We start from the raw sequence: 14,471 nt of genomic DNA, 5'->3' as shown, positions 1-14,471 counted from the left end.
CTGGAGTCGTTAGACCGCTCTGAGTGTAGAGGTTTGAGATGCTGCTTTGCCTCCTCATGCAGATGGTTTACTTTCTGCTAACGGCACCAGCCATCTGGATATGCGCAACTTTTTAATTTATGATGCCCAAGCACTTGCCAGATGGATGTAACATGCAGGTGCACCACAGACACATGTACCCTTGTCACATGGCTGATTGGAACTGAACGATTCTAACGAGTGAGAGAAAACAGCCTTGTGCTTTTCCCTTCATTTGCTTTACATGATGCACATCCTTCATTCACTATTCACAGTGTGCTGGCCACCATCCCAGCACTGCTTTCCCCTTGTCTCTCCTTGACTGTGTATGCATTACCTCCGCTTATTTCTTGGCCTGGTCTGTTTGGCGTCAAATCGGATCAAGTTGGAGCCGGCTACACGTTATGTTGTGCAGTTATTTGGTGGGGAAATTACACCTTAGTAAACTACTAAATAAACTACTGTAGCTTATACCATCTGTCATTGGATGATATGTTTGATACAGCCCAGACAGATTGGTAGTCCATCTTTCTACACTAGTATATTTTTTCTATTTGTGTAGTGTAGTGTTTTTCTACATGGGTCTGCATATTTGTCTGACTGAGTGTGTGCGTGTGTGTGTGTGTGTGTTCAAAAACTAGATTTGACCTCTTTCCTTATGTTTTAATAGAAATGTTCACTTTCAAGTTGTTAGACGCTTGGGAATATAAAATGTCAATAAAACACGAAACTGACAGATGCTTGTTTTTGTTCATTCATCATTGATTGAGCAGAATAAAATAACATTTTTCACTGGAAATAAAAATATGAAAGCATAGCGGGTCTTGACAAACACAGTGTTGAAGGGGGTATTACTACTGAAAAAGCACTCGCTGTAGAGATTAAAAGATTCAAAATCTACAAAGTTGTTTTTCTGCGTGCCGCCATATCTGATTAAGTAGAAACTAATCTTTTTTTCTGTTTCTTTTCTCAACAGTTGTTTTCAAACTGCTCCATGCTTTTTTCTTCATCTAATGGAAGAAAAAACCTCCACTGGGCCTGCCATGGTATCCAGATTACCTAAATTTGGTGGACGTCCTTCAACTAATGGTTTTAGCCCCCTGTGCAATGGTTCCACACAACCAACAGCATCTGCCCAGGATGGCAAAACTACAACCTCAGGAGCTCGCCAAAATGGGATGACTCGCACATCCCCTCTTTCCCTGAAATGTAAAAGAGATGATGGGGTGATTTCATCTTACTCTACCACACCCATCGTTGGAGACAAAAGTGAAGACACTTCTCAGGCTCAGATTCTCTCATCAGTGAAGGAGGCAAAGAAGAGCTCTCCAGCAACTCCTGTCATGCGCAGGTCTGGTTGTTTGGCGATGGCTGTCTCTAGCCCCAAATCCATCCCTAAGCAATCCTTAAAAATGATTCCCAAAGGAGGAGCTAAATTAGGCCAAAGCCCTCTGAACAGAGTAGCTAAAATGACCAACAGTGGCTCCAGCATTCCTCCTCGTGCAGGGTCAGAGTCACGCCTTGTTCGACCAGTGTTGGGCACCACCTCTGCCAGAAGTGCCTCCCAGGACAGCCTGTCCCAGTACAACGAGAGCCCAAAGACATCAACACTTGACAATATAGTGCGTTCAAACAGCTTCACTCACTTCAAGCAAATTCCCTCCCCTACTAGTGAGCCAATGATTCGATCTTTCTCCTTTAATCGGGCTGTGGAGTTAGCTAAGCCTTTGGCCAACACTCAACTCCGGCCTCCTCGTAGTAGTTTTCTGAAACCCCCTCAGGTAAGCAATGGCAGAGTGGGATTAGTAATAAATGGCAGTCTAGGTGGAGGAATTGGAGGTCTTCAGTACAACAAAAGTCCTCCATTTGCCTCCTGTCTGCCCACCTCCTCAGTTACACCTAGCACTCCCCGAACTTTGAAGAAGCCTCTGCTCCCCAATTCTGTTGGGACAAAGTCATTGTCTAGTAGTGTTGGATCTTTGGGTTCCAGATTGGCTCGGTTAGGACAGACCAACCAGCAGAGGTGTATTGTTCCAGATCAGGTCAAGGAGCATATCAACTCTTTAGTCTTACCTGAAAGTAATGGGCTATTAGGGGTCGCAAAAGGCACTGATCCAATTGAGGAAGCTGGAAAAAGAGACTCTCCCAGTGACAATGATGGAAATGGAAATGGAATTGCAAATGGAGGAGGAATGCATTGGCAGAGCACTAGCCAGGGGGCTGGGGAGACCCTGGAGGACATGTCCTTATCTTCTGCCTCATCACTAGACAGGTTTGATACAAGTGAAGAGTTTCTTGATGACACTGACTCTGTGGAAGATGCATGTGGGGAAGGGGATATGCCTGACAACCGGAAAGCAAGCAGCACAACTCTAAGCTCCTTACACAGCTTTCACAGTGAGACCATCGACTGGGAGTCGAAGGAAATGACCAGTAAGAGTTGAAAGGACAACCATTTGCATTTATTGATTTATATTTATGGCATTTTTATGCCTTTTTCTGTAGAATATAAAGAAGAAAGCCCTGTGCAGGAATCCCAGGAATCACTGGCGCTGTCTCCAGAGCAGGGTGATGCCCCCCCGGCCTCGTCTGTTGAGCTGTCACCCTCCAGCAGCTCTGGTGGAACCTACATGTGGGACGAAGAGGGCCTTGAGCCCCTCAGGAGACGTGAAACACCATTAGACAGCTATGATGACTCAGAACTCAACAGCATGGTGAGCACATTACTTCTAATTTGATGAATTTTGATATAATCAAAACATAGTCCTTGATTTAATCTGTTTAAACTTGGCATTTTACATTATAGATGGTGATCAAACAGATCTTGAATTAACATGCATCAACAATCACGTGAAATAGATGGTAGATACATGCTCACACACTTTTTTTATTGCCTCTTATAATTTCTGAGTGTAGTTTATCAAGCGAACATGAAGAAGTGGTCACCCTTACTGTGACTGCTGCCAGCGGGCCCTGAAGCTCTTAAGCATTTGCATTAGCTTCATCTAACATATTGCTCTTGGTTTCTTTAGAAAAGGAAATGGGTGAAGCAAAGGTCTTGTTATGATAGCGTAAAAATGAAAGCGTCTAAGGCTGTTGCATCTTCAGCTGATTGAAAGTTGGCAAAGAGTAGATGTTTGTAGCTGAGGGGGAAAAAAGTTTCAAAGTATAAAGATCAGTTTTGTTCACTGCTTGTTAAAGAATAAAAGTATCAAAGACCAAACCTAAAAAACTTTTTTCTTCCACTTCAACTTCTTTGCCTACATTAATATACTATCTATCTATCTATCTATCTATCTATCTATCTATCTATCTATCTATCTATCTATCTATCTATCTATCTATCTATCTATCTATCTATCTATCTATCTATCTATCTATCTATCTATCTATCTATCGAGAGAGAGAGAGAGAGAGAGAGAGAGAGAGAGAGAGAGAGAGAGAGAGAGAGAGAGAGAGAGAGAGAGAGAGAGAGAGAGAGAGAGAGAGAGAGAGAGAGAGAGAGAGAGAGAGAGAGAGAGAGAGAGAGAGAGAGAGAGAGAGAGAGAGAGAGAGAGAGAGAGAGAGAGAGAGAGAGAGAGAGAGAGAGAGAGAGAGAGAGAGAGAGAGAGATTTAGAAATAGATCACTGCTTTTCCAGGCTTTGTAAATGAATATTTATTATATTCCACATTTATATTTGACATCATAAATCTTTATGCATGTCCCAGTTTTCATTTATTCAATTTGAATAATTTAAAATTAAATACTTGATAAGCCAAAATGAGCACTTACAGAAACCACCATAGTTTTCAGCTGCAAAGTTTGTAATGTTGTTTTAATGCCAAGGCCTTTGTCTGCCTGAGGGTGATCCTGACCCGCCCACAGACTATGTCTTAATGGCATCACTGGCCTTACTTTGGTTGTGTTTTCTTGCAGCAGGGTATTTAATCTCAGGAATAGTGGAAGAGCTTAATATTAGCTGGATTAGAAATTATACAATAGGCCTTGTGTGTTAAGTGCTTTCATTATATGACGGTGACACAATCGTTCAGACACACATCAACAGTACACTTTAGCAACTACTAAAGTAGTATGAGTGTGTGTGTGTGTGTGTGTGTGTGTGTGTGTGTGTGTGTGTGTGTGTGTGTGTGTGTGTGTGTGTGTGTGTGTGTGTGTGTGTGTGTGTGTTAGGACGACAATTAGTCCTTCAGCCTTTGGAATCTGATTATGAGTTATTCAATATGTGATAAAAAGTTTAGGTGTGGGATAATTAAGCTAATTTATGTTGCAATGGATTATAACTAAGATGGGCTTGATGGTTTTAATGTACAAAAGGTTTGTTGATAGTGTAGGTGTAGTGCAGACAAATTTAGTAGATTCAGATAACAATTTTGGTTAAAATTTGTTTATTGTGTCTTGCAATGTGAGTGATTACTCCTTCCAGTCTTTGGAAAAGTAGCCTTGTAAGAAACCGGGAAACATAGTTGGGATTGCTTGCTTGCTTTAAACTTCTAAAACACAACCTCTCTGACAAAAGGCTGTTGGTGGCAACAGGTGGTTCAGACTTGACTTCTTGAAAAATATATCCCGTTTATTTCATGCAACAACATAACTCAAAATCAACCAATAATTTCTTATATCTTTGACCTAAATGAAAGTTTACTTAAACAAATTTCTCAAGTTTAGCAAGTGGACAAAAAATCTCTTTCAACAAACCTATTGTTGCCTCTGGCTGACATTTAACGAACAAAAATATCTGCACCGCCCACTCGGCATCTTTGTAATTGATTGGAGGTGAAGCCCTAGGCCCTCGGGTCGGCCCGGCCCGGTCCGACGGCCCTCGGGCCGGGCTTCGGGCCAACGACTGTGGAATTACCTCAGACACGGGCCGGACGCCTTTATTTTTAATCGAATTCATTTAAAAAAAATTGAAACACAAACGCAGCAGTAGAGCCCTGCGCGGGACTGTTTTCTTCATCCCGCTCCTGCCCGCTTCCGCTGAATTTCTGACCATTACCGCCTGCAACTGCAACGTGTGTGTTACACTCCCGCCCACACCTGCAGCGTGCATGTCTACTCCTGCCCGCAACCGCAAAACTCGGAGAAATTATTACCTCACAATAAAAGAGATGCATTGTTTGCATCCTCTCTGGTCCTGGAGAAAACATTTCACAACCCACGGCTCTTCCATCCATCTGATGCGGCTCTCTGTGCTTGTAAAATAATGAATGGATATTTAAATAAAATGCTTTATATTTTACTGAATTAATTTAATGTCTGTAAGTCCATTCTATGTCAAGATTGTCTGCGTAAACCTGAACAGGTCAAACCCAGTCTTACTGTGAGACCGGGTTGACGCGTCACGCTTGTGCGTAATCATATGCACTGTCTGAACTGAAGAGATTCTGGGATTCTCCTCCTGGATGTGTCGCCACATTGGAGACAGGAACAAGCACTATTCAGCCAAAGTTTCATAATCGGGGAGCATTTTCTAAGTGACAAGTCTCTCTGAGCGACAGGGTTTGGAAAACACTCGCTTCAGTGGGAGGAATCTTCCCGCATGTGCTCTGGTTCTGCGATGCGCTCCAAACCCCTCTCCACAACTTCAGCTCGCTGTGCACATATGCGGTTACAACGAGCTGCGCTGAGCAGCTCAGATGTTCAGATGGGAATCTTTTCTTGGGTGATTTAGCTACATCATCTGTGATGTGTGTAACGAATAAAATGTCAGTTCGTCTGCATGCGTCGGGGTAATTCTTTCTATTCTGGAACTATCCGGTCAACTCAAGCCCTGCTTTTGACTGTTCTGTTTTCTTGTGAAATTGGTTGGAAAGAGATCAAATTTAACTTGATTAACACCAGAGCCAGTGCGCCATCATCTCCGTGGTGGTAAACGAGGGAAAAACAAATTGATCGGATCCTGCACGTCTTTTAACACAGGATTGGTCAGGATTGATGCACTTTGTTTTCATTTAGCTGGTTAAAAAAAAGTCGGGCTCGGGCCGGGCCAGAGAATCGTGAAAACCTTTTCGGGCCGGGTCGGGCTGGGGCTCCACCCCCTCGGGCCGGGCCGGACACGGGCTCAGATTTTAGGCCCGTGCAGGGCTCTAATTGGAGGGTCCAAAAGTTTAAAACTAATCACAGAATTTTCAAAAAATAAAAAAATATTTAAACATTTACATACCAAACAAAATTATGATTCATTTTTACTGATATGAAAACAACAAGAATGGATAAAACGTAATGATTTACAAGAATTGTGCCTAATTGTTGGTATTACAACACTGGTTATACATGATAACACCAACCAACCAACCAGCCAACCAGTGTTTATGAAAGGAGATAAAACAAAAAAACATATAGCGCAATAGGTCCCCTTGGGATTAAAAGCCTTAAGGTAAAGATATGTTTTAAGACCACTTTTAAAGACTGGTGAGTCTGTGGTAGTAGGTTAGGATTGCAGTTTTTTCCACAGCTGCCACAGCAAAAGAGCAATCACACCACTGTTTATTATACCTTAACGTGGGGGAAATCCAGGTTCAGTTGACGTGACAACCTTGTTACTCTATTGTGTGTATCAATAAAATATCTATTATTAGGGCTGCTTGATTATGGCAAAAATGATAATCATGATTATTGTGACTGAAATTGAGATCTCGATTATTTAAGACTATTTTTCAAAGAATGTTGATTTTATTTGTTTATTTATTCAGTCATAAAATTGCTCAGGGCACAATCAGGGCAAAAAGAAAAAAGAAAAAGAAAGCAACAAGATAATCAAAAAACAACTCCTGATTCCTAGTATAAAAAGGCCAACACACTTGCTCATAGTTTATGACCCAAAGAGCTGAGGTTTAACTCATTTAAGCCTAACCAATACAGACCCAAATATCCAACCAACATCTTGCAAATACTGAAATTATACAGTGGTATTCATAACATAAATAAAAAACATATAAACATATATGTTTTAGTGACGGTGTCAGTACAGGATCTGCTTGGGTGCAAGATTGGCTCGGGGTCCTTCGACTGCCGATGATTTCAAAGTAGTTGATTGGCTGAACATGAACCTTACGGAAGTTACGCAATCACGTTACGTTATCACATTACGTTGGTCCAGGCAAATGTTTCTGTTGGAAAGATCGACAACTTTTACAAAGAAATCCATCATTACCTCTTTGAAAATACACTTTTAGCATAGAGCTGCATGTATATTAGGGCTGAACGATTAACTGCATGTTGTAGTGAAATAGAGTGATGTAACGATCTAGAGTTGTATTTTAATATACTGTAAGTAGATCTAGTTTTTATAATCAGAAGAATAGGTTGTTTTTATCATCAGGGAGTTCATTTAACACTCTGTATTGACCTTGAGACAAGAAAAGAGAGAGTTGGGATCGTTTAAGAATTTTATTATAAATTCTACAATCTATCAGGACTAACTCTGTGTTGTTTGGAAATGAATGTGATGTTCGATGTGTGTGTGTGTGTGTGTGTGTGTGTGTGTGTGTGTGTGTGTGTGTGTGTGTGTGTGTGTGTGTGTGTGTGTGGTTGGTTCAGACTCCTTAGGCTGACGTCATTGAATCTGGTAGTCTTTGATTGTTATGACTAGATATCACGAGGCTTATAAAGTGATGACATGAGCTGCTATTTTGCCGTGTACGTACCCAGTGGGGGCCTCCCAGGTAGATCAGGAAATGCCAGGTCTGAAGAACTCGGATGTGCGCTGGAGCTGGTCGAAACCGCGGTCACAGCGTTTCAAAGCCCGTCTGAAGGGTCGACCTAGGTAACAATCGGCAGCGTCAGCAGGTGCTCTTATTTTGAAAGGATGTTGTCTGGTTGTTAAACGACGAAAATCTCCAACTTCACAGTTCTTAGTTTAAAGAAGAAAACACATCTGGCCAGGCTGTGCTTCTCTTTGGGATGACGGTGAATAGAACTGAAGTCAAAATGGAAATGAGCTTAAAATGGCGTTTCCTTGTTTTATATCTCTGAATTGTTGATAAGTTTTAGTAAAGCGGATTGGACACTTTAAGTCAACAAGCCAGATTCTCTTGCGGCAGCCGAAGGCTCTGATTGGTTGGAGCAAAGTGTCATGCATTGCCATGGGGATGAGTGTCAGTCTGTCTGTGCATGTCGTCCTGTTTACTCATTAAACACGTAAATCATGACATCTTTATTTCACAGATCATTCACTTGATTATTATTGATCAACATATTTTGCTTAATTTTTAACCACAAATAAAGTACTTTGATTAAGTAAAAGCGTTCTTCTTCCTTCTTCTGGAATGTAAACAGTCTGAGGATCAGACGACCTTGGCGTTTTCTACACGGGTGTAAATGTGTACAGGGGCAGCGTTTAGGAGCTGAAAATCATAACTTCATAACGTTACAATGTGCAATTAAATTGCGACGTGACAAAAGGAGATTTTCTAATCGCAAAGGCTGCAATTTGGCAGCGAGTGGTTAGCGCAATGCTAATATACGTGGAAAAACCCATAGGAATGCTAATGCTAACATCACCGATTACATTCTTACAAATTATGAATTAGAAATGTGCCAAAGGATTACATTTGGAGTCTAATAGAAAGTAAAACTACCATCAATCAAATAAGTACAGACAGGTATTTTAGTGAAGCCAGAAAACTTTTAACTCCAGAGTTTTGGCTAGCAGCTATGAGCGTAACTGAAATACGCATGGACAAGACGTCAAAAACTCTAAACACAAAATACTTCAATAAACGGGACACACTTCTTTCCTGCAAATACATTTTCACAGGCGTTGCTAATACCTATGATCCTTCAAGGGATGTGCTCAAAGAGGAGTTCAACATAATGAATACAATATAGTGTTTTATTTTACAAATACCTTTATAAACACAAACTTACGTCGTTAGAAACATTATTTTAATAACGAAACTGCTAAATTCTTTCCAACAGTATAGATGTGTAGTGTATTTTGTCCGAGTGGGTTTGCCGTACATTGACGTCATCTGCAGTCGAAGGACCCCGAGCCGATCTTGCACCCGAGCAGATCCTGTACCGACACGGTCACAAAATGTTGCATAATATTTATTTAGTCCTGTCAAGCGGTGCTGTATGAGTGTGTACACTAGCAACGTGTCCTCAGAGAGACTAATTCATATTTATCAGCATGAGAAACTTATTTCTATCTATTTCTTAACGATTTATTTATAGGTCCCATCAGTTAATGTAATTATTGTCCCAGCCACAGCAATTGGAGTTGCGTTGCACCCCCCCACCCCCAACCCAGTCTCACACCAATCAAGGCCAAGCCGCGCGTGTGTTTAGTGCACCACACGTGCACATTATGCCGTTTTTAGCGGCTCAGGAGCCTGCAGGTACGGTGTGTGTCACTCACTCCAGTTAATCCAAGAGGAAGCCGGCTCTGAGAGTGTTATTTATTTTTTTGCGACCAACACATCACTACATCATTCCCTTTCCTAATGTCCGGAAAGACGGTCCGGAGCACAGGCGGAGTGTTTTGCTAACCTGCAGGAAATGTCGACGACAGTTTTCCAGAAAGTAGCTAAGGGTTACCAGAGATGTTTCTACATTGTTCACTAGGTACTTTTACAATTTAAAAAGTCAAGAAGGGGATCTGAAAAGATGTTAGAAATAGCAACTAATTTGCTAAGTTGGCAACAATGTGGGAGGAGCGCTTGATTTGCAACCTGGAGCAACGCAAGAGGGAGGAGAAAATAATCGGCTCGTTTTGTTTTTGTAATCGTTCCAAACTCAGATCGTAATTGGGATTAAAATTCGATTAATTGAGCAGCCCTATCTATTATGTATATTTGTAATATTAAATTTAAAAAAGCTACTTTAACTCTGTTGGTTATAAATGTAAAAAGCTAATTTGTTCATGATGACAATGAATTTGACCTGTTGTCTTTTCTTGGGTCAGTGCAGGGTTCCCACGCGTCCTGGAAAACCTGGAAAACCTGGAAAATGATAGTCCAATTTTCCAGTCATGGAAAACACATGGAAAATGGGGGGAATTGCAAAATGTCCTGGAAATTTTTGAGTTGTCCTGGAAAATAATTTTCCCTCCTTGTGGATAAACAAACGGATTAAACATTTTGGGCAATACTGGGCTGTAGCGCTTCTCCTTTAATTTCTGCATCTAGCTGGCACAGTGCCCCACATGACGCTTCCAACCAATCAGATTGCATATTCCCCTTCAGTTCCAGTTCCACTTCTGTTTTTCCAACTGTCTTTTTGGCTAGATTTACAGATTTTTCACCCCTAGATTTATTTCTCCAAAGAAGGACCAAAAGTAGCGACTCGGTTCACGGAGTATTGCTTTATCGCAGTTTATAGAGCGAGAGGTTTTTCTCCTTCTCTCTGTTGAGTGACAAAGGAGCAGCGGAGAGCTTTTGTTTTTTTCACTCATGCGTTGAGACGAGCGAACATGACGAGAGCTTCGGGATAGCAATGGATAGCAGGTAGTCTACCGGACCCGCGCTCCACTCAGTAATTCATACTAGTTCTATCGTCCGACAGCAGAAACAAAAATATGTGAATGATAAAAATGTCATGAATTTGATTCTATCAAAATACTAAGTATGTGCTCAGAGGACAGAGCCTCAGCTGTTCATACTGTTTTTAGCTAGCTACACAAACCGCAGCCAGGAGGCAGTGAGAACTGAAGACTGGCATGGTCATTTGAACAAAGTTGTTAACGTAATTAAATTGAATTCAACACGGCTAAATTAATAACTAGAATGATTTTAAGTGGTAACTATATATTTATCATAGTAATGCTACGTACAGTCCAGACTAAAAAGGTAGCAAACAACTAGAAGTACTTATCTCTGAGGTAGAAAAAAATATTTTTCAGGTCCAATATGTCTGTGGTGTTAGCGGGAGATATTAGTCTAGTCATCTACCCTGAATCTTGTTTCTGGATGACTGGACTAACCTAAAGTGACCAATACTGGAACAACAAAATGCAGTTTAACATCCAACTATGTGAAATAAGCAGTAAAGTGTAATGTGGTGTGTACAGTAAGTATAATACATAGAATATGAAAGATATAAAAGAGCTAAGGTTTGAAAAGCAGGCCTAATTTATTGAATAAACAGTCAATATAAACAGTAACAATCTTTCTAAATATGTCTTTGTGTCCTTTATAGGCAGGAGTGAGTGATGTCAGGAAGACGGTGCAGATTCAAAACTTTTCAAAACTGGCTTTTTGCTAGCCCCAAGACTCTCTGCCTGTGTGTTGGGGTTTACCCCGATGGACGAGAGGGTAGCTTCCCTGTGCCTTCGGGTCGGGGAACGGGTCCTGACTGTAGTTTGCGCTTATGGGCTAAATATGAGTTCAGAGTACCCACCCTTTTTGGAGTCCCTGGGATGAGTGCTAGATAGTGCTCCATCAGGGGACCCCATTGTCCTGCTGGGGGACTTCAATGCTCACGTGGGCAATGACAGCATGACCTGGAGGGGTGTGATTGGGAGGAACGGCCCGCCTGATCTGAACTCGAGTGGTGTTTCATTATTGGACTTCTGTGCAAGCCGCAGTTTGGCCATAACGAACACCATGTTTGAACATAAGGATGCCCATCAGTACACTTGGTACCAGGGTAGCCTAGGTCGCAGGTCGATGATAGACTTTGTAGTCGTATCATCTGACCTACGGCCGTATGTTTTGGACACCCGAGTGAAGAGAGGAGCAGAGCTGTCAACTGATCACCACCTGGTGGTTAGGTGAATCAGATGGCAGGGGAAGATGCTGCGTAGACCTGGCAGACCCAAACGCTGCTGCGTAGACCTGGCAGACCCAAACGCATAGTGAGGGTCTGCTGGGAACGCCTGGCAGAAGAACCTTTCAAGACGGTCTTCAACTCCCACCTCCGGCAGAGCTTTGACCGCGTCCCGAGAGCAGTGGGGGACATTGACTCCGAGCGGGCCTTGTTCCACTCTGCGATTGTTGAGGCGGCTGTTGCTAGCTGTGGTCGCAAGGTGGCCGTTGCCAGTCGTGGTGGCAACCCCTGCACCCGCTGTTGGACACCAGAGGTTCGGGGAGCTGTCAGGCTGAAGAAGGAGGCCTACAAGGTGTGGCTGGTCTGTGGGTCTCCGGAGGCAGCAGACAGGTACCGGATATCCAAGCGGGGTGCAGCAGTGGCAGTTGCCAAGGCAAAATCTCGGGCCTGGGAGGAGTTTGGTGAGGCCATGGAGAAAAACTATAGATCAGCTTCAAAGAGGTTCTGGCAAACTGTCCGGCGCCTCAGGAGAGGAAGGCAGCAACTCACTCACACTGTTTACAGTGGGGATGGGGAGCTGCCGACGTCAACTGGGGCTATCGTCGGACGGTGGAAGGAATACTTTGAGGAGCTCCTCAATCCCACCTATGCGCATTCCGAGGAGGAACCAGAGCCAGGAGACCTGGGGATGGACTGTCCAATCTCGGGGGCAGAAGTTGCTGAGATAGTCAAACAACTACACAGCGGCAGAGCCCCAGGGGTGGATGAGATTCGTCCTGGGTATCTCAAGGCTATGGATGTTGTAGGGCTGTCGTGGTTGACACGTCTCTGCAACATTGCGTGGTCATCGGGGGCAGTTCCTAGGGAGTGGCAGACTGAGGTGGTGGTCCCCATCTTTTAGAAGGGTGACCAGAGGGTGTGTTCCAACTATAGGGGGATCACACTCCTCAGCCTCCCTGGAAAAATACTGGAGAGGAGGGTTCGATCGATAGTTGAAACTCAGATTGAGGAGGAGCAATGTGGTTTTCGTCCTGGCCGTGGAACTGCAGACCAGCTCTATACCCTTGCAAGGGTGATGGAGGGGGCATGGGAGTTTGCCCAACCAATCCACGTGTTTTGTGGATTTGGAGAAGGCTTATGACCGTGTCCCCAGGGGCACTCTGTGGGGGATGCTCCAGGAGTATGGGGTGGGTGGCTTTCTGTTAAGGAGCAGCGTGAGTTAGGTCCGCATAGCTGTTAGTAAGTCGGACCTGTTCCCGGTGAGGGTTGGACTCCGCCAGGGCTGCCCTTTGTCACCGGTTCTGTTCATTACCTTTATGGACAGAATTTATAGGCGCAGCCGTGGTGTGGAGTGTGTCGAGTTTGATGGCAGGAGAATCTTTTCTTAGCTTTTTGCGGATGATGTGGTCCTCCTAGCTTCATCCAGCTCTGACCTTCAGCTCTTGCTGGGTAGGTTCGCGGCCGAGTGTGAAGCGGCTGGGATGAGGATCAGCACCTCCAAATCTGAGACCATGGTTCTCGACCGGGAAAGGGTGGCTTGACAACTCCGGGTCGGGAGAGAGGTCCTACCTCAAGTGGAGGAGTTTAAGTATCTCAGGGTCTTGTTCACGAGTGAGGGTAGGAGGGATCGGAAGATCGACAGGCGGATTGGTTCGGCGACTGCAGTGATGCGGACGTTGAGCTGATCTGTCGTGGGGAAGAGGGAGCTGAGCCAGAAAGCCAGGCTCTCGATTTACCGGTCGATCTACGTCCCAATCCTCACCTATGGTCATGAGCTTTGGGTAATGAATTGGCCGAAATGAGTTTCCTCTGTAGGGTGGCCGGGCTCAGCCTTAGAGATAGGGTGAGGAGCTTGGACATTTGGGAGGGACTCTGAGTAGAACCGCTGCTCCTCCGGATCGAAAGGAGTCAGTTGAGTTGGTTTGGGCATCTGGTCAGGATGCCTCCTGGACGCCTCCCTGGGGAGGTGTTTCGGGCATGTCCTGCCGGCAGGAGGCCCCCGGGTCGACCCAGGACACGTTGGAGAGGTTGCATCTCCAATCTGGTCCGGGAATGCCTTGGGGTCCTGGTGGAGGTGGCCGGGGAGAGGACGGTCTGGAGCTCCCTAGTTGGGATGCTGCCTCTGCGACCCAGACCTGGATAAGCGGAGGAAGACGACGACGATTTCAGTCAGCACAGTGAATTAACCTGGTTCAGTTGCTGAGCAGAACAAAAACATGACATGGAGATGACTTGATGAGACCACAATGTCACACCTATGGTATGAACTAAAGTAGAGAATAACTTCTGTTTTAGTTGTGTTGCATTGTAAATAGAAGAATGTAGGTGGGATTGTGAAAGACAAAAATCTTTCCACAACTATATTGTCAAAATAACGGTGTAGGTAGGTACAATATCATATCTGTTTCTAAATATATCGGGATATCGGCAAACCGTAGTTATGATAACTTGACTTGTACACTGAAAAAGTCTTGAAATTGTCCTGGAAAAGTCCTGGAAAATAATTTCAAGTAAAGAGTGGGAACCCTGTCGGTGGCAATCATCATTCCCTCCCTGGGTGGGGGTGGGGGTGGGGGGGTGGGGCAATGAGATTGAACAATCACAAAACCATCGGAGAAGCCAGTTAATGCAGCATCATGTTTTCTTTAGTGACACACCTCTACCGCTGGTCAGAGACATGATGCAGCCTCCGTTGGAAAGGAAAGGCCTTATGAGTGAGTGAGGGGAAAAAAAGAGCAGAAA

General features: G+C 43.9%; 1 protein-coding gene across 5 annotated transcripts in view; it reads left to right on the top strand.

Annotated features, from left to right (window-relative positions):
• Positions 1-14,471, top strand: part of ccser2a (coiled-coil serine-rich protein 2a) — an 85,088-nt gene that overhangs the window by 29,804 nt on the left and 40,813 nt on the right. For all 5 annotated transcript variants that reach the window (XM_070542527.1, XM_015944771.3, XM_070542526.1 and 2 more), the window contains exons 2-3: positions 995-2,451; positions 2,524-2,732. In XM_070542527.1, the coding sequence (XP_070398628.1) occupies positions 1,032-2,451; positions 2,524-2,732 (1,629 nt within the window). In that variant the 5' untranslated portion in view covers positions 995-1,031. The remainder of the gene's footprint in view (positions 1-994; positions 2,452-2,523; positions 2,733-14,471) is intronic.

Source organism: Nothobranchius furzeri, chromosome 12, assembly GCF_043380555.1.
Source record: "Nothobranchius furzeri strain GRZ-AD chromosome 12, NfurGRZ-RIMD1, whole genome shotgun sequence".
Taxonomy (NCBI): domain Eukaryota; kingdom Metazoa; phylum Chordata; class Actinopteri; order Cyprinodontiformes; family Nothobranchiidae; genus Nothobranchius; species Nothobranchius furzeri.
Note: the sequence above shows the minus strand (reverse complement) of the source record. Positions and strands in the feature narration are given on the sequence as shown.